This window comes from Pantherophis guttatus, chromosome 2 (genome assembly GCF_059756535.1).
Source record: "Pantherophis guttatus breed Tessera chromosome 2, ASM5975653v1, whole genome shotgun sequence".
Taxonomy (NCBI): Eukaryota; Metazoa; Chordata; class Lepidosauria; order Squamata; family Colubridae; genus Pantherophis; species Pantherophis guttatus.
In genome coordinates, this window is record NC_142064.1 from 197,009,175 (window position 1) to 197,029,046 (window position 19,872).

General features: G+C 39.7%; 1 protein-coding gene across 4 annotated transcripts; it reads right to left on the reverse strand.

The window, feature by feature from the left end:
• Positions 1-2,097: 2,097 nt before the first annotated feature.
• Positions 2,098-18,310, reverse strand: LOC117655273 (zinc-binding protein A33-like). Of its 4 annotated transcripts, none has more exons than XM_034402585.3 (7): positions 18,026-18,310; positions 16,848-17,122; positions 14,585-14,680; positions 10,041-10,274; positions 5,929-5,948; positions 4,100-4,212; positions 2,098-4,002 (listed from the first exon to the last, which is right to left on the reverse strand). In XM_034402585.3, exons 2-7 carry the CDS (start codon positions 17,118-17,120, stop codon positions 3,455-3,457), a joined length of 1,284 nt encoding a protein of 427 aa, XP_034258476.1. In that variant the 5' UTR covers positions 17,121-17,122; positions 18,026-18,310; the 3' UTR covers positions 2,098-3,454. The 4 variants fall into 4 exon arrangements, with proteins under 4 accessions (XP_034258476.1, XP_034258484.1, XP_034258494.1 ...); XM_034402593.3 differs by having other exon boundaries at positions 17,957-18,032; XM_034402603.3 differs by having other exon boundaries at positions 17,961-18,026.
• Positions 18,311-19,872: the final 1,562 nt, after the last annotated feature.

Here is a 19,872-nt window from a genome sequence, read left to right on the forward strand (position 1 = left end):
GGACCAGCAAAATGCTGTGTACTAGTATACTTGGATTTCAGTAAGGCATTTGACAAAGTAGACCACAACCTACTTCTTGGTAAGCTAGAAAAATGTGGGATCATCACCACTAGATGGATTCATAACTGGCTGACAAACCACACTTAACATGTAGTCCTTAATGGAACTACATCTACATGGAGGGAAGTAAGCAGGTTCTGTCTGAGGCCAGTACTATTGAATATTTTCGTAAATGATTTAGATGAAGGAATAGAAGGGGAACTCATCACATGGTACTAAACTGGCAGGATCAGGCAATGCCCCAGAAGGTAGGCTCAAGATCCAGATGGATCTCAACACATTTGAACACTAGGCCCTATCTAACAAAATGAAATTCAATGTAGAGAAAAGATTTTATACTTAGGCCTGAAAAACCAAATGTACAATGAAACTTGGCTCAATAGCAGAACTGCGAGAGGGATCTAATCGACAATCACTTAAATATGAACCAGCAGTATGCTGCAGCAACCAAAAAAGCCAATGCACTCCTAGGTTGCATTAACACAGGGAAAGAATCAAGATCACGTGAAGTGTTAGTACCGCTTTATAAGGCCTTGGTAAGACCACATTTGGAATACTGCATCCAGTTTTGGTCACCCCAATACAGTATAAAAAAAGATGTTGAGACTCTGGAAAGAGTACAGAGAAGAGCAGCAAAGATAAGGGGACTGGAGGCTAAAACATATGAAGAACGGTTGCAGGAATTGGATATGTCTAATCTATTGAAAAGAAGGACTAGGGGCGCCATGAAAATAGTGTTTCAATATTTGAAGGGCTGCCATAAAGAAGGGGTTATCCTATTTTAGCACCTGAAGGTAGAACAAGAAGCAATGGATGGAAACTAATCAAGGAGAGAACCAACCAAGGAGAAATTTCCTGACAGTGAGAGCAATAAACCAGTGGAACAGCTTCAGAAGTTGTGGGTGCCCCATCGCTAGATGCTTTTAAAAAGAGATTGGACAGCCATTTGTCCAAAACGGCATTTGCTTGAGCAGGGGGTGGACCTCCAACTCTGTTCTAGCCTTATTCAAATTTCAGAAACATGATTTAATTCTCAAATTCAACACTTCTATCAAGTTTTCATCCAGATTTGCAAATGGATTTAGTTGTTCTTAACTTTACTGATTTACTTTTGGTTATAGGGATTAATTGTCCAAAGAAGGCAGTTTAGGGTAAAGGAAATCACCTATTTATAAGATTTTTGGTCTTCCAAAAGCAGGGCCTCAAATATGTGAAGCAGAGTTAATATAGCTTCCTCCCTAGAAGGCCAACTGAATGTCATTTTATAGGGAGTAACTGTTATTAGCTATTTGAGTTTGAAGGTTTGACTAAGTGAAACTATTAATCAACTTGCTCTATTTATATAATCAATGTCACAGAAAACACCCAACTGTTAGCTTCTGGATAGGTGTTCCTTTCTCTATGTGGCACAAGAGGCAAAAAGTCTCCCCTCAACAAATCCTACTAGACCACAAGAATATTAGTAGGTAAGAGAATTCATCCTCTCACAATCCTGGCCAAGTTCATTTTGGCAACACAGGAGAAAAAAGCAGCAGGTTTCCTGAGTTTCCCCTTTCAAGACGGTTAAACCTTTTTTTGAAATATTATCTCACCTAGTGCAAGGATTAGGGGCATGTCTGGAAAACATAATCTCAGAGGACTGGAAAAACATTAGACCCTCTAAATCAAAAATAATTCACTTTTTTTTTTTTGGTTTTAACCGATTTTGGCTCTCTGAGCGACCAAAGGGGCCCTGGAAGGGACACATTATTTTCTTTAAAAATTGTTCCTGTTTGCAATTGTTTGAACCTACAACTTTTTAAAAAATGTAAGTCCATTTGCTTGTAAAATGGATATCATGCTAAGGCTGACAGATATGAATCAAATAGGAGGAGGAAGATTATGTATGTTTGCTACCTTGAGTTATTTATAAAAAATAGTAAGGGTCAGATATATATATAGTTCCACTCTTGCTAAAATGTTCTATTAGCAGACACCACCCTCCGCTGGCAACTCCAGAGATTACACAAAAGCAGGGAGGAAAAAAATGAAAAGGAATTCTACTCGTGAATATTCTTTAATGACAATCTAGATAAAAAGCTACTGCACCAAATGATAGAAATATATAGTATGAAGTGAAAAATTCCAGAACAATTGTTTAATAATAGCGAAATGTTCATTTGACTTTATTTTAAAGAAAATATGTAATTGTACATAGTACTCTGTACTAATTGAATAGATGTCAGGACTAGCTTCTTATACATTCCTGGCAAACACTAAGCTATAGGTGAAGTTTTTTCACTAGCCTCAAAATTCCTTTCAACAGTGCAGAGCTGCATCTCCCATTTCCTAATGCAGCAACCCTGTCCTGCAATTTGCCATGATTATTACCAAAATCACTTTGTGCTGCTATTCTGATTCATATGTTGAAGAAGTACAAGCTGACATACTGCTTCTGGTTCAGTCCCCCATAAATTGACATTTTTTTCATGTCCATAAAACACACACATACAAAATGCTCCTTTAAAGTGATTTTTAAAGGGGCTTTTCTACCATTGTATTTTGAAATAAAATAAACACGTCTCATTTATTTATTTGCAACAAAATTGGGAAAATCTTCCTCTGCACTATAAGCAGAAGTACCTGCACTGAAGCAGGTACTTCAGCCTGGGGCTTGTGAATCTGGCTGGTTCCTTTAAAGATACATCATGATCTAATTCTTCAGCATCTTAGTCCTGCATCACAGAAAAGGTTTCTTTCAATCTCTTTGACTGACTGAAAATTTCCTCAGAATCTAAGACAAGATGTGATATTCTCATGCCTGCTGGTGTTATGTCTGTTGCACAACTTGTAGGTTCATGCTCTCTCTTTAAATTTAAGCTTCCTTTTGAGACCTATTTTTTTTTTGTTGTTGTTGTTCTTAACTCAGAATACAAATGAAAACTAACAGCACTTTTAAATGACTGAGTCTCACTGATAAGGAATTTTTTTCTTCAGGCAGTTAAAGTACAAACCTATATATGTGTACAAAACATGTTTATACTTGGAAAAAGTGGTAATAGGAAGTAGAAATTTATACCTATCATTTTCTTCTGATATATTAGAATTATAGTCAATATTTTTTGCTTGAGTATTTGCCAGGTTGAATCTTAAATGAATAGCAATGATCTTGTTAGATTAAAAATAAAGAAAACCCACCTTAGAAAAGACAGTAAGGGGCCACTTTAAATAAAAATGGTCAACCATCCTTCATTTTTCATTATGGTTGGCTGGATCTATATCACAAATATAAATGGTTTGAAATCTCAACGAACATTTACCAGTGGCAGTTATGAGGACAAAGGAACAGTATTGTAATAGCGCTAAGGCAGAAAGAAACGAAAGTACCACCACGTCCTGTGAAAACGTGAAGATTTCAGAGCCTGAGAGGGTGGCAGATCCTCATGGGCTCTGCATTCTTCTCGCCATGACTGAAGCCGGTACTGAAAAAAGGATAGAATTTGCTAGCCCGCAACTGGTGGAAAGTAAAGAGGAATGACATTTCCTCGGCGTTATAAAAAGTCAGCTTTTTGGCCTTGCAGTCCAACAACACCCCCACTTTCCTCAGCGAGCACTGGGGCTTCAAACGTATCCAGGGAGTCGCCGCAGCCCAATACTTGGAGTCGTTCCACAGTCTTATTGTCCAATAGCCATTATCTGGGCACAGCCGGACTCTTGCTGCCCGGTCCACATTGTCTGAAGCCACTCCTAATTCCCACTTGGTCTTGTTGCCCACCCAGACTTCCCAGTAATGCTGCCCACTTTCAAAGGACTCCATGGCCAACACGTTCACGCTCTGCAGGAAACGTCTGGGGCTCCTGGGTACTGCCTGTGGTGACTCCCTCTCTGTCACTGAAGTCAGATCTTTGGAGAGGAGGAGGTTGGGGTGGGCCGAGTCTGGATCCAGGGTCAGAACAGCAGGAGCTATGGGAACAATGCATAGAGTTAGGTGAGGCCTTTGCTGTCTGAGACCTCTGCCGTATCTCATTATCCCAAGCCTTCTTCAAACAGGGAAACACACCTGGGCTGATGGATTTCAGCATCTTTCTCCAAATTATGTACTGCAAGGGCCCATCACACAGCTCCGTGTACTTTTTTAGAGACGAAGTCAACGTTCCTAGTTGCACTGCTGGTCTGGAATGGAAAGAAACGTAGCTAAACTAGACAGAGTATAGCCATCACAACATTCCTCCATTATCAAGTAAATTGTCTCCAGCCTCAAAGCTTTCCAGTCAATTCACCTGGACGTTATGCAGTACTTTTATTGAGCACAAAGTGCTCAACACTTTTATGGAGCAAATTACCGTGTTCCCGATTTTATAAAGAAGTGGCAGTAAAACTGTTATAAAGTCATAGCTGTTTGCCGATTCCACATAACAGATGGAAGTAAGCTCAAATTAGGATGTAGAGGTGTTTTTAATTAAATCCACCAACCCTACCACTTCTTCTCCAAGATCAGGAAACTATACAACCCTTTATTGCCTTCTGAAAGCAAGTAGCTAAGGAAAGAGGCCTGGGCTCTTGCTTCTGATTCCAGCATAGGTAGTCCTCGACTTACAACAGTTTGTTTAGTGACTGTTCGAAGTTACAACAAGCACTGAAAATAGTGACTTATGACCATTTTTCAACTTACGATCATTGCAGGCATCCCCACGATCGCATGATCAAAATTCAATTCAGATTGGCAACTGACTTATATTTATGACAGATGCAGTTTCCCAGGGTCATGGGATTACCTTTCACGACCTTCTGACAAGCAAAGTCAAAGGAGAAAGCCAGATTCACTTAACAACCGTGTTACGAACTTAACAACTGCAGTGATTCACTTTACAACTATGTCAAGAAAGATCATAAAACGGGACAAAATTCACTTAAAAACTGTCTCTCTTACCAACAGAAAATTTGGAGCTCAATTGTGGTTGTAAATTGAGGACTACTTACACTACTAGGGAACCATGCAACTCATTGACCCCCGTAATTGCAGACGTTTGAAGAATGAAGCATCCTTGGAAACTGCCAAATTCCTACAATATCAGTTCAGCTTAAATCGGAGGGGAAGTTTCTGACCTGGGCATTGCGCAGTCTAAGGGGTTTGTAGACCCATAGTTTGGAGGGCCAGGAGAAAGTCCTAAGCATCATGCAAGAAACTAGTTTGCAGATAACAGAAAAGTACAGTGTACAAATGGACCTAATAAAAATATAAACCAAATGCTATTAACAAGTTAATTTTAAACTCTTGTTTCCACAGAAACCTCCAGCCCTTTTCTTACATGCAAAAATGTCCCCCTGGTACAGTGAAGGAGAAAGAGAATTGCACAAGCAATCTTTCCCTGTCCCAGTTAACACGAATAAAATGGATTCCACGTCTCAAATGTAATAATTAGAGCAATTTGGCAGCATCACAATAAAGCAGAACCACAAGATGCACACTGGGATCCAACAGGGCCTTGCAAAGTGAGAGATTTGTGTGTCTGTTTCCTGCCCACCTGGGTGAAGCTGGAAAGCTCTCTAGGATTGGCAAAATCAGATTAACTGAGCTCATATTGGATCTGATGTCCTGCAAATCTGGCAGGCTAGTCTTCGGTCCATCAGTTCTGAGGAACTACAAGTGGAGCTCACTCAAATAGCCCAACCATTTCCCAAAAGCTCCTCCTAGCACATCTGTATCCAGCATTCAGAGGATACATTCTTGATCTGTTCACTGGTTTCCTCTGAACTTTCAGTGCGTTGAATACTAAGGTGATGATATCCCAGTCTCCACCCTGCTGAAATTATCTCCTTATCCCCCAGCAGATGAGAAAAGAGGAAACTACAAAGGAGATTTTTTTTGTTTCTTTTCCGGACACATACCTGACAGGCACAGTTTCCACCTGCAAAAAGAAGCAGAGCAAATTAAGAAATAACTCACTCAATTTGTGTGGACTAGCATCAGTAGATCCTACAGTACAGTATTCTATCCTGAAGTTGGAGAGGAGGACAATTAAGTGAACATTAAACACAATTCCAAAGGGAAGCTAAATGCTAAAGGAATATATTCTGGAGATGGTAAATAAACATTTCACGACATGAATGAGGAGATGAGGCAGTTAAGCTTTCAGTCTCTCATTTTTCAAGACACATAATTTTGGGTGTCTTTCTAGGCTCTGGCTTGTGAAGGAAACCTGTAGTATGTCACCAGCAAAGCAGAAGAGCTTCATCCCTATCCGTACGTTATAACTTTAAATTACACTGGAAAACCAATTTGAAATACAAAGATGAGAAATAACAGTTTATTGTACTTTTGATGATTTAGGGAAAATGTGAAAAGGGGAATTATGGAATGTCGATGAAGATTCTCGGTCATCCAGGTAGAGTTGTCGGGAAATATTATCATGGCCACTTTTTCTCTTTTTTTATTTGAAATGTGTCACTGTTTATCCATGTAGCTTCTTCAGAAGTCCAGCTGCCCTGATGGAATGTTTGGTATGACTAAAGCGCTGAAAGTTGGCTGGCCATTGTGCTAAAAGTATTGTTTGATGGAAGTATATCATACAGGGAAGGAAACAGAGCACTAAGCAAATGATTCAAACTTATGCAGGCTGTATGACAAGAACGTAAGTCCTCTTGGTTGTTTAATGTAATCACAATTTCCTTATCACAATGCTTATGGTAACATTAGAGGGTACAGACATGAACAGATGCACTCCTTTGTATGCAGACAAAGTTGCTGACTGAGAAATCAAGAGATTTGTAGTGAATATTAAGGTTATATTACGGTGTAATAAGGAGTATGGATCTGTAAATTAATGCATCAAAGACTAAAGCACTTCCATTGAAGAGAGAGAGAGAGAGAGAAAAGAATGGCTGCATATTTTGCGCAAATGTAGAAAAAATAAACCACCCTAGAGCAAGTGCCTGAATTTGTTAGTTGATAGAACAGTTAACATATAGGGGACTGCATGGATGAATTTTAAATTGTGTAAATGGGGGCAGAAAAGTAAGGGATGATATGTGATCTATTGTGAGGAATGCATGTTAATCAAACCAAGCAGAAAAGGCTTTGCCAAAGAGCAAGCTTCTGCCTACTTTGTTATTTAAAAGTAAGAGTTAATTTGTCAGGAGAAAAATAAACATCCAAAGTTGCAGGCTAATTACATGTGCATGGTGAAACAAGAAGAGGCAGAATCAAGATTATTAGGTGTCAAATCCATGTGGACCGGATTAAAAAGTGAGTTTTACCAGGCCTGAAGAAGCAAGTTGAGATGGTTTGGCCATCTAGACAAAATGAATGATGACTGAATCATAAAACGAACATATGAAGGAACAGTGAACGGGAAAGCTGAGAAAATCACGAATACAGTTGATGAGACCCTCTGAGCGAGGATATAAGTTTAAAGAACAAAAAAGCAATGCGTGAATTGATTTATGGCAACAAGGGTGATTTGCAAAGGCAGGAAGGTATGGAAAACTATAGTGAACAGAGCTGGTATAAGTGACATTTAGCCATACAAATAGTCCTTGACTTAAGACCATAATGAGCAGGGTTGATTAAGGTCATAAGTCTTGCTGTCATAAAGCCCATGTGACTGACCCAATTTTATGACTTTTTTTGTGGTGGTTGCTAGGTGTATTTAATAAGGCAACTGTTCACTATGGGGCAGTTATGAGGGATGTGGCTGCTGGAACTGGGCTCTAAGTACCTCTGAGGAGAAATGTCAAAATTTTGAACATTGCTAAATGACTGGTCATAACTTGAGGATTAACTATATTTTCTTTTATTGTTTCTTTTTTGTATTTATATACCTTATTAGTTTTTACTCCTTTTCTGCCTTTTGCATGTTGCTTATCCTGAAAGGGAATATCATACAGGTAATCCTCGACTTACAACAGTTCATTTAGTGACCGTTCAAAGTTACAACCGCACTGAAAAAAGTGACTTCTGACCATTTTTCACAATTATGACCATGTCATGTAATCAAAAATCAGATGCTTGGCAACTGGTTCATATTTATGACAGCTGCAGTATCCTGGGGTCATTTGATCCCTTTTGCAACCTTCTGACAAGCAAAGTCAAGAAAGGCCGACAAAACACATTTAACAAATGTCTCACTTAGCAACAGAAATTTGGGGCACAATTGTGGTCGTAAGTCGAGGACTACCTGTACTAGGTAGGTAAAGAATGTTTATTTTATTTATTTAAAAATTATAATTCATCTTTTGGCTTGAGGATGAACTGCCAGCAAAGCAGGTTAATTTTACACTTAATTTTATAAATGTGTACATTTAGTAAAAGAAGTAGTTTGATGAAGGGAAAAAGAATGCCATGTTTTCTGATGCATTTTGTAAAGGGGTTTGTCATTAAAGCACATTTGTATCCCTCACATTTAGAGGAATGCATGTTAATAAGCCATTTGCTAAAGCTAAACAGGTCTTGTTTCTGAGGCCTGAATTGAAGGCTGTCTGGGAACTTCCCTAGATCCAGCTTGCTCACTAGGGGAAAAACAGGATAAATATAGATAGCTTTTCAGTAACCATTAACTGACTCCTTTCGTCACATTTTCCCCTGAACTTTTTTTTAGTGATTATTCAAGGAAGTGCTAGAAAGACAACATATTTTAAACTGGAATTGTGGTTTTTCCTTGAACAGCTTTGCTGGATAGAATCCAGAGCCAACATGGGTTCTTTGGGCACTATGAAACTCAAGGGCTTTGTATTGAGGAGTTCGCAGTACTTTCTCAAGGCAGACAATTTCCCATGCGATTTGTATCAGAGCCATTCCTTTAACAATCCTGCTACCGTAGCCATAGCAACTTACTGTAATGTAAAAAGATGACATAAAAACCATGGCTTATCATTCGTGTTACAGGAAATGGAAATGAAAAGAGCAAATGGTCTTCCCTACTGAGGAGCAGGAGGAGGAAGAAGAGAATGTCAGCTGAAGTTTACCTTGCCATCTTTGTCAAGACTGCAAGAAATGGGACAGGGAGGGAGGGAAGGAGAGAGGGAGGAATTCTCATTGCCACCCTGGGGAAAAGGAGGAAGGATTGGAAGACAGGTAGAGATAACAATACTAGATGTCATTAAAAAGCCAAACAGAAATTCACCTTCTCTCGCAGCATACTGCAAAATGTCAAGTCTAGTTACGGACAAGACATAAAACAAGCAATCAATAAAGGCAAACGTTTTCAGATTGTAAATTACAGTAGTGGCCAAAATTGTGGAAACCTTTTGGGAAAAGTGTATTTTTAAGGTTTGATGGCTAATAACACCACTTTTTGGGGGGGATTTTCAAGATTCATATTCCACTGCTGGAATGGCCTGGGAATAGCCCAAACCTTAACCCAATTGAAAATCTATGGAGCCGACTAAAGAAACTTGTTAGTCAGAAGTGACCCAGCAATAAAATCCAGTTAACAGAAGCAATCATCCAATCTTGGTTTCACATTATAACAGCTGCAGAACTAAAAGACTTGGTTCACTCCATGGGAAGACATTGTAAGGCCATAATTCATGCTAAAGGTTACCCAACTAAGTATTAACTGACATGATAATTTTTGTATATCTCATTTTTTCTACGTGTTTCACTTTTCTTCCTTATACTGTAACTGCTATTCTAATAGCAAATCCTTCATAGAAGTTATTGCATTACATTGTTTAATTATCTTTCCGTTGATATATAATTTTATGGTACTTCTCCAAAAAAAAGTGGTGTTATTAGCTAGTTTTAGAAAATACGCTTTTCCCAAAAGGTTTCCACAATTTTGGCCACTACTGTAATACATGGGAACTTCTTGGAGCCCATGTTTTTCTCACCCAGGTAGGAGATAACCCATTTCTCTGAATTGCCCCACACCCTCCTGGTCCATCACTTTCCCTGTACCTCAGTGTGTAGCATGAACAAGACTAAGGAAGAGTAAATTTGATCTGCACTCCAAGTCCTCTAAGTTCAACCCCCATCTCAAGTTAAGTGTAGGAAGTTTCACCTGCAGCCCTGATGAGATCTCAGAGTTGTCAAGTCTGCGCTGTATCTGCTCCATGCTCTTCTTCAACTCAGAAATCTCTTCTATTAATTGTAAAGAAACATTTTCCAGTCTGAGCATACACTTTTCTTCTTCTCTAGCCAGTTCCATCAGCATCCTTCCTTCCTCCTCTCGTAGGATCTGATGAAGATGTTGAAATGCTGCTTGGATCTCCGAGTTCAGTTTCCCAGATGTTTTCTGGAGAGAGGAAAAGATCACAAGAAATAGAAACAAGGTGTATGTCCGATATATTCAACCGCTATCTGTTTCAAAAGAAATTACCAATGTATCGTCACTTTGTTAAGATGAGAGCAAAGCATGCTTTTATTTTTAAAGCATTCCGCACAGCCACAGGGTGGCAGCTGTATCTATTCTACTATTTAATCTGGAATTGTCCTGTCTCACTTTTACAGAGAATACAGATGTTGCAGTTAATTCATCGCACCACAATTTTCTCAAGCTGTTCCTCGGTCTTCTTTCAAACAGACTTGAAGATTTTTCTCATTTAAAGGCAATTATGGTCCTATTCTTTTAGCATGGTCTGGCAGAACACTATCGAGTCTTTTCAGAGCTACTGCAACTTTAATTTGAAGCTTCTTTTTTGTGACTTATTTCTCTAATTGCTTCCTGTTCAGTGTAACTGCAAGATTACTTTGTTCCTTGATTGGTCTTTATGTGAATAGTTCCTTTTCCACGTGGAATAGTTATAATTACTTGACTCCCCTTGTTCATTTTCTCCTGTAACTTTTATTGAAAAATATTGCTATATTTACATTAAAAACAGTCCTATCACAACAGGATGTGACGCAAATGCATAATTAGCACTTATGCAGCAATTAATCAGTAATATTACATTAACAGCAAACAAGAGTCAGAAGCTGAAGGTATGGGTTTTTCAAAACACCTGGAGGACACCTGATTGAAGTGGGCCTTTTCTGCTAAATGCTCGCAAAAGATTTGCCTTTCACTTTCATTTGGGTTTTTAAAAATTCAGATGTATTAAAAGTGCATACACATAAACCCTTTACCATCTTTTGTAAGCTGGTAAGTGTTTTGTCTGCCCCTCTCCAGTGTCCTACAAACATGGCAGTCCAATACAGTGAAGGAAGAAGTCCTTGCCTCATTACATTATCATTGACCTCCTCTCTTTCCTGCCGTTCGATTTCATTGTACACAAAATTATAAAAACTAATTACATACTGCTTATATTCAGGGGCACCAAAATAAGCCCCAATGCTCATTTGTCTTGTATTATTTGATTTCTCTTTCTTTCTTTCTAACACTCCTCTAGTGTACATTGAATGTGAGGCTTTCTGTAGTGAGTCTCAATGGGCTCAAAATGATTAGAAGTTTGAATTCAAATTACTCCTTTTGAAGTGAACATTATTTGCTACTTACTGTCATTTCAAACTAGCAACTCTTATTAGACTACCAAAGCCTTTCAGAAATTGTCATCATATATTATATATATAATGAATGAAGAGCTAACAGAATGATTACAGAAACAGCTTTCATGAACTTAAATCTAATGCTTCGGAGATCTGCCTGCTTCCAACCTTTACCTTGGATAAATTTTGTTGAAGGTGGATTAGATGTACTGTTTTCTCTGATGAACTGGAAGACTGTTATTACTTATCATGTTCCTTCACCTTGATGACACTTTAAGGATAAATCATAGGCTTAAATTTTTTTAAAAAGCCCATTTAATGATTACCGTGGCTGTTCAGAAGAAGCTGCACAATATTTAATATTATTTCTGACAAGACGTCAAGAGGAAAACTAAGATGGCTTAGCAAATATATCTCCCACACCCAGATGTATGCATGTTTGTATTCCTTGATTATAAAAAAAAACAAAACCCTTAATGTTAGTCAAATTTCAATCCAGAAAGGACATTTTCAGGTGATATACATTTAATATTCTAATATATATCAGAATGAAGTACATGAGAAAAGCAGAGCGTTCTTTCATTCTAATTTTTAAATTATTAGTGATTGCTATATTATCAAGGCGGCCAATGTGGCACAGTCATTAAGACTTTGAACTGGGAAGATCCAAGTTCAAGTCTCATTCAGTCACAGAATTCACAATTCCTAGCCAGTCATCACTCACACGGTTGTGTTACAGATAAAATGGATACCCTACATATCTTGGTATAGAAGAAACCACAGGATAGAGATATTATAATAAACACAAAGCAAGCCAACCAATATTTAACATTCTGCCTAATTAACCGAGAATGCCCTCGCCCATGCCAACCTAGTTTTCTTGAGGGTAGGACATAAACAATTTGAGAAAGTTCACACAAACCAAAGTTTCATGCAAACCAAGGCAGTTCTTCTCCACCAACCTCAAGTTTAGGACTTTCTGTTGGCAATTTTTAACTGGACTTAAAACACAATGAATGGCAATGCTGCTAAAAAGGTAAGAGTAATGCGATCAGCAAACCACATGTCAGAAAGAATCACTCCTTAACCACAAATTCCAAGTGTTCTACATTTTAGTGGTTTCAAAGAGAAATAATCACAAGATGGAGAAAGTGGACAAATATGTCTTCTCCTGTAAAGAGCATACTAGCAGAGTGTAGACAATGACACCATGACCACCAGTGGTGAGTTTCAACCGGTGTTACCACCGGTTCGCTTTGCGCATGCGCCGTTTGGGCAATTTACAGAGTCAGCATATTTCCCCCATCAACCTGGGTCCTCATTTTAATGACCTTGGAAGGATGGAAGTCTGAGTTAATCTTGAGCCAGTCAGGATCGAACTCCTGGCAGTGCTGAGAAGAGCCAGCTGCAATACTGCACTTTAACCACTACGCCACTATGGCTCTACCAGTTTTTCCCCCCATTCATCTGTGCATGCACACGCACACGCATAATTACTTCAGGGAGATTTGAGAAAGTTTGCTCTGCTTTTATCCCAATATTATTAATAGCATCATTATCTCAGTGTTTGTTTTAGAGGCATTTCTTTGGCAAATGCATTTCAGCAGTACAATATTATTTTTTCTTTTAAGATGCCATCATAATCAAACATCTGTGTTATTTCGTATGCTATAGTTCGAAACTTTGACATGGAAGAGCCTTCTCCTTTGACCTTATTTTTTGTTATTTTGCTGGTTTTCTTCACAGAAATCACTCTGTGAAATATGACTTCTAAGCCTTATGGCACAGAGCAGAAAAAAGATTGGTTTAATGGGGTTAAGCTCTTTTTCCATCTGCGTACTCTCCCCAGTAATTCCTCCTTACTCTGTGCAAAACCCACAATTAGAGAGATTAATCTTTTATTCTGCTAAGAGGCCTCAGCAGTTCATTGATTATCTGGGAAGATGATTTAGTTTGCCTTGTGACAACGCAGAAGCAACTGTTCTTTATTGACTGCTCTATCTTATTTTGCCTGTAGTTTAAGAATAGTGTTAGGAGGAAAAAGTCACACAACACAAGGAATCCCAGCTTTGGTCCTATCGATTGGATAAGTCTTACAATGCAAACAATATGCTTATAATACAAACCCGTGATGGTGAACCTATGATACACGTGCCAGACATGGCACACAGAGCCCTCTCTGTGGGCACGCACGCAGTTGCCACAGCCCAGCTCCAATCGCCATTTCTCCATTGCATTTCAATCAATTCCAACTTCTTGCAAAATAGATCTCGTGAAGTTGGAATTGATTGGAACTTTTTTCACTCATGCACTTCACAATGGGGGAAGACGGGGTCTCGTCCTCCTCCTGAAGCCCATTACGATACGGAGCCGCAATGCGACCCTGTGTCGGCTCGGTAAATGCAATTGCTTTTCCTGCACAGCTGCCCGTGCTGGGATGCCACGCCTCCCCGCCGCTCAGCTGAGTGTGGGCGCGCTGCTCCTGGGCTTGTTGGCCTTCGAACGTCATTCCCACCACCCAGCACCAGTTCAGGGGATCCTTCAAGGGGACAGAGAAATAGAGAGAGGTAAAGAGAGAAATAGAGGGAGGTAAAGAAAGAGAAACGGGGGGGGGGGGGGAGAGAAAGAGAGAGGGCATGAAAGAGAGCGAGGGAAAGAGAGAGAGAGAAATGATATTACCAAAGTTTTTCTTTGTTATTGTTGCTAAACGTAGTATTTCAAAAGCAGGAAAAAAAATGAAGGGGCATAAAAGTGCATTTATCACGTTTTTCTTAGAACAATTGGCTGAACTCTGCATTTTTTTATCCTTATTTTAGGAAGTAAAACCTCATTATTCAGGTTAAATTGCCTTGTTGGCACTTTGTGATAAATAAGTGGGTTTTGGTTTGCAATTTGGGCACTCGGTCTCTAAAAGGTTCGCCATCACTGGCCTTCACTGTGGGTTGTTTTTCATCTTCCTTTTATATATTTTCTGCAATTAAGATTGTCTTGATTGTTCAATTTCAGTGCTTTCTGGCAGGGACAAAATACCCCACCTCTGCCAAACCCCAAATCTCCCACCCCTGACGTTATCTCTAGCATGTTAGCCATTTGCTTCTGACCCTAAACCGGTAATATTACCACCAAATATTTGGCATTTTTCTCATTCTTTTGCTTCATCTCCAGCAGTTTCTCACATTTCCTCTGGTAGGTCTGAAGGACCTTTTGGAGCTCCATCTGAAAGTGAATGAATGAATAAGTAAAGCCTTTATTCATCGGAATAACTTCCAATATTAATTTTGGAGTCAGTACAATAAAGATTTGCAGTTTGATCAAGATTTTTTCCCCAGCCTCGCCTATTCCATGAAGTTGCTTGTTAGAACTCAAATAGCACCTGAATCTCCCTTGATCTTCCTTAGCGAAAGGATAATATGAAAATAGTGAGCATGATGTTGTTTTCTTCTCTTTATGCATTTTTTTCCCAATCACTAACCTCTCCAAAGGCATCCAGAGGTGGGAAGGAATGATAAATCATGTACAGTGACATTGTGATACAAATCTTGTCATCTTCCTCTTTGCATCCAATGCCAGGACACAAGTACAGTATGAAAAGGGTGAGATATAAATATGGAAGCTCCCGCTTGGTGCTGACAATGGATGCAAACATGTAAGTTCCAGAGTTGGCACTGTGCTTATGAGCCTCTCTTTACTTGTTTTACCACTGTTCCCTAATCAGTAATTATTATCACCATATTTTTTATTCATTTATCAGAGACTTCTCTCTCTCTCTCTTGCTTTCTCCACCCACCCTATCTACGAGCTAAAGCAGGGTTCTGCAACTTCCAGAATCCCTCAGCCAGCAAAGCAAAGCTGGCTGAAGAATTCTGGGAGTTGAAGTCTATAAGTCTTAAAGTTGCCAAGGTTGCAGACCCGAGCTAAAGGACCATGCCTAAAAGGTTTTCAGACAAATTGTTGGCTGTGCTCTCATGTGCAGAATTGAACAAAGGTTTCCAATACTGTTTTCTTTCACTTGTGATCTCTTCTCCTATCTTTTTTCTTATGTAAAAAAAAAAAAATCAGTTAGAAAAATGGACTACCTTTTCACTGGCAGCCATTTCCTGGCTATAAGGAAACATCCTTACAAATCAATCTTGGTCAATCAGTTGGGAACTCAGATCTCTGAAACATAAGGACCTTAGTCCCAATCTCTTCCTCAGGAATTTTCCTCCTAACCTCTGTTTGTCCCAATGGCAGATAAGGATGCTAGACAAATTCTTGCTCTTTAGTATTGCACTGCAAAGAACAACACTGTGAGGTGAGGAGAACGAAATTAAGCAAAGGATTAAAACTTCAAATAAGTTAAAGATAGGACTAAAACAAAATGCAATGGAGAGGGAAAAGATAATCTTCTCTCTCAGCTCACTTCACCTCACAGGGTGTTCATCAAGTGGAAAATAGAAGGAGAAAGGACTATTAGGTATGTTCCCTGCCCTGGATTATTTATGAAAATAATAAAGGTGGAATTTATTTAAAATTTACTTTAAAATGGTAGATACCATCAGTTGCCAAAGTAAATTGAAAAGATCTTGGAGAGAATGGAATTAAAACAAAAATATAAAATATCTTGATCCAAAAGCTGAAGAAGCTTCTTGGATGAGAAGCGAAATGTCTTCAAAGAAAAATCAGAAAGTCCAGTTGCCTCTTGGAAAAAGCACCTTTGGGTCTTGATCCAAAAGTTATCTGACTTTTCTTCAGCAATTTCATGATTAAGTATTTGCTAGAAGATATGAGGTATGTTTGCACACCATGGAAAATTAAACTTCTTCAGAAATGTGTGATATGTCCACAATGTTTGATAACACCCATTTTCATGATTCCATCTGTAATGGATGTATCTTTCTTTTTATGTGAATAGAACTGGCTTGTCTTCTCCAAGCCAACCAAAATCAGAAGCCATGCAAACCAAGAACAATCCATGATGAGTTTGTAAAAGAGGAAGAAACCACAGTTCGTTTTATTCACTGTGATTCTGACAGATAAACCATAGACAAAACTAATCAAGTTCATCAATCATGTCCGTAAGAGGCATATTGGCTTAATTCAGGTTTTTTTGGGTGCCTTTGAGTCATTGTTGATTCCTGTGACTGCCTGAATTAGTCCTGCAGTTTTCTTGGCAAGATTTTTCAGATGTGACTTGCTTTTGCCTGCTTTCTAAAGTTGAAAGACAGCACAGTGACTGGCCCAAAGTCACCCTGCAGGCTTTGTGCCTAAGGCAGGACTAGAATTTATAATCTCCTGGTTTATAGCCAGATGCCCAAACTGGATCTCTACTGCAATGTGCCACATGCTAAACATGCTACTAGCCAAATGGCCAAGGAAAATTGTTTCTCACATGGTTACTTACTTCGGTTTTTCTTCTGTGCTCCTCAGAGGCAGATCTTCGAACTGTCTCCACTATATTAGATACAATGAAATTGGGATGAAAGGATCGGGAAGGAAACTTTTGCAGACACAGGGGGCAGGTGGCAATTCTGGGGCATCCATTCCAATATTTCTGGATGCACTCTTTACAAAAATGGTGCATGCATTCCAGCATGACAGGGTTCCTGAAGAGGTCATAGCATATGGAACAGGTCAATTCTTCTTGAATGCTCTGCTCCTGGCTCTTGCCAGCCATTTCTGCAAAAATATAAGAGAGGGTCTAAATTTCAATTCTTCCAGAACAAGAGTTTTACAAGTGGAACATACTGAGAAACGCATGATTAGTTTAGATACTTCCCCTAAACACATAAGCAGGCCTGCATATCTACACCCCCTTGTATAAAAGCTTCCGCCTGTAGGCAAATGTGAAGCGATCAGTAAAAGCATTTCTTCATATATAGAAAAGTAGCAAAAAGAAATGCAACACGTTTTGATTTTTTTTTTATAGGTAGCAGGGAAGTCTATTTTGAAATCCGATGCCCTTCCGGTGAATTCAATCTGAACCACAGTACAGGGGAATAAGGAAGGGCTACCAGATCTCAAAACCGCCAGTTTGGCAGGTTTTCTCCCTCCCCACCCTCTTTGCTGCCCTCCAGTGGCCATTTGGAGTTTTGCAGACCAGATTTGCTCGCTCCAAACAGAAATCACAACACTCCGAAAAGACAATCCGGAGTCGCAAGTTGCCTGTTAAGAAAAGAAAAACATGGCATCGCGGAGACCCAGTTCTCATCTCAACAGCCGCCTGCATAAAAGCAAGCTGCATAATAGTTTTTCTCGACCCGACCCCAAGAATAGTGCCAAGAACAGGAGGGGCGGAGCGATTCAAACAACAGCCCCAACACCTAAGGATCCCTAAAGAAAAGCAAATGCTGCTCCCAAAAGCCCCATGGAGCTATAAGGGCTGGGCGAAGGGATACCCGTTGCTGACACCCCACCCCGGCCCTTGCTCACTACGGGCCAAGACAACGACTGGGCTGCCACCCCTTCCTCAGCATCAACGCCCTGCGCCGTCGCCCCCCGTGTTTCACTAACCCACCACGTTGCGCCTTCGCCGAGGGACTAGGCTAAAATCCCCAATTTAAGACTCCAAACTGCACTCACCTTGCTTGAGCGGCGGCCCTTTGCGCCAATCGGGACAGTCCCTGACGGCCGATCTCGCTCTCTATTGGTCAACTCTTTTGTCGGGCCCCGGAGGCTGCTGATGTTGCCGCGAAAGCCTTCCGGGCGCTGCTCGCCTCTTCCGTCCTTCGGCGTTATTTGCTGCAAGGAGAAAGACGCGCTTTGAAGTTTTGCAGTGGCTGAACTCGGTAGCAGGGGCTTTTTTCTGTTGGCTGCAAAAGCCGAGGAAGTTTGCATTCAGGACTTAATTTTGTGAGCTCTTTAATTAGGGAGGAGCAACGGTGGAAGCCTGCAATTGGTCATTACCCAAACAAACAACTTTTATCTCTTGCGGAGTTGGCTAAATTGCGCAATTTAATACAGTATTATGCCGCACACCTTTACCCCACTTTCTTATGTAAGGGGCAAAACTCAAATGACAGCCCTGCAACCAATTGGGCCAATATTTTGAAAGGCCTCGGTAAATCCTCCCCTTTTTTCTGTTCTATTTCTCTATCGGTCCACTAAAGATGAGAATCAGATATAAATATGGCAAATAACAGTTTAGAAGGCTTGATTTTAAGCATTGAAGTAAACTTTTTGGGGGTTGCATAGCAGCTGACGTGTTTATCTCTTTTGGCCATCAAAATGATACTTTCCATGCTGCCTTCTTGGTTGCAAAGCTTTGAGCTGTTTCTGTAAATTTGCAATCTAAGCCAGCACAGGCTCAGCTGAGATAGGGTACATAGATCTGTTTTCTACTAGGTTGGCTAACTGGTTTTCCTTGGCAAGTTACAGGGATCATTAGATGTATAGGGATAGCAACAAAAGCATTTGGAAAGGGGGGAATCATCATCATTGTGCTTCCAGAACAATTGGGCAACAACAAAGTAGTCCTGCTAAAATGTCCCAAAAGTAGTTTTTCAAGAGGCAACTGAACTTTCTTGATTTGTTTTTGAAGACGTTTCGCTTCTTATCCAAGAAGCTTCTTCAGAATTGAAGAAGTCTTCAAAATAAAAACAAGAAAGTCCAGTTGCCTCTTGAAAAACCACCTTTGAGACAACCATGAACTGGATGACTGAGAATCTCCAAAGACATCCTGCTGAAATGGGATCTTGAAATGGCTTTAGTTCACCATTCACTTGAATCAACATATGCATCAGGTAACAGACAAGACTGTCTCTATTGCCCTATAGAACAATTGCCCTGTTTTTAGTGTACATCTTCAGGAATACAGAAGAATTTTGAAATATCATTGACTGATTGATGTGCCATCAAGTTGTTATTGACTCTTAGCAACCACATAGATATATTTTTGTACAGGATGATCTATCACTAACCTGGTCTTTCAGGTCTTCCAGTGATGCACTCATCACCCCTGAAACTCAGATTATCCACCTTGTTGTTGGTTGTCCTCTTTCCTTCACCTTTCCTAGCATTAGAATTTTCTGGAGAGAGCTGGATCTTTGAATAATGTGCCTGACAGAATAATTTGTGCCTGGTCATTGTGCCTTGAGTGACAGTTCAGGGACAATGATCCCAGAATTCTTGTTCTGTGATCCATCAGTTTGTTTTCTTGGCTATAGAATATCATATAATAACCCAAACATGGAACTGGCCCTTGAGCTATAGCTGCTTAACAAATTTAAGTCATTTTTAAAATTAAATTGATGTGCCGTCTATCTCGCCCAGAGGTGACTCTAGGCGGCTTACAACCAAATAAAAAACATTAAACATTAACATTAAAACTGACTTAAAAATTAAATGTGATATCCATATTTGAAGGTGGTTCTGAAGAGTTCTTGGAACCTAGCGTTAAGCTCCATAAGCAATTCCATCTTAGTTTATTT

What these genes read in the sequence shown, in the direction of transcription:
- LOC117655273 (XM_034402585.3), bottom strand. Translation starts at nt 17,120, where the DNA reads ATGGCTGGCAAGAGCCAGGAGCAGAGCATTCAAGAAGAATTGACCTGT. An exon ending in AGCACAGAAGAAAAACCGAA is followed by an intron (nt 14,681 to 16,847) that starts GTAAGTAACCAT and finishes ATTCACTTTCAG; the next exon opens with ATGGAGCTCCAAAAGGTCCT. An exon ending in GTGGAAACTGTGCCTGTCAG is followed by an intron (nt 4,213 to 5,928) that starts GTATGTGTCCGG and finishes TTTCCATTCCAG; the next exon opens with ACCAGCAGTGCAACTAGGAA.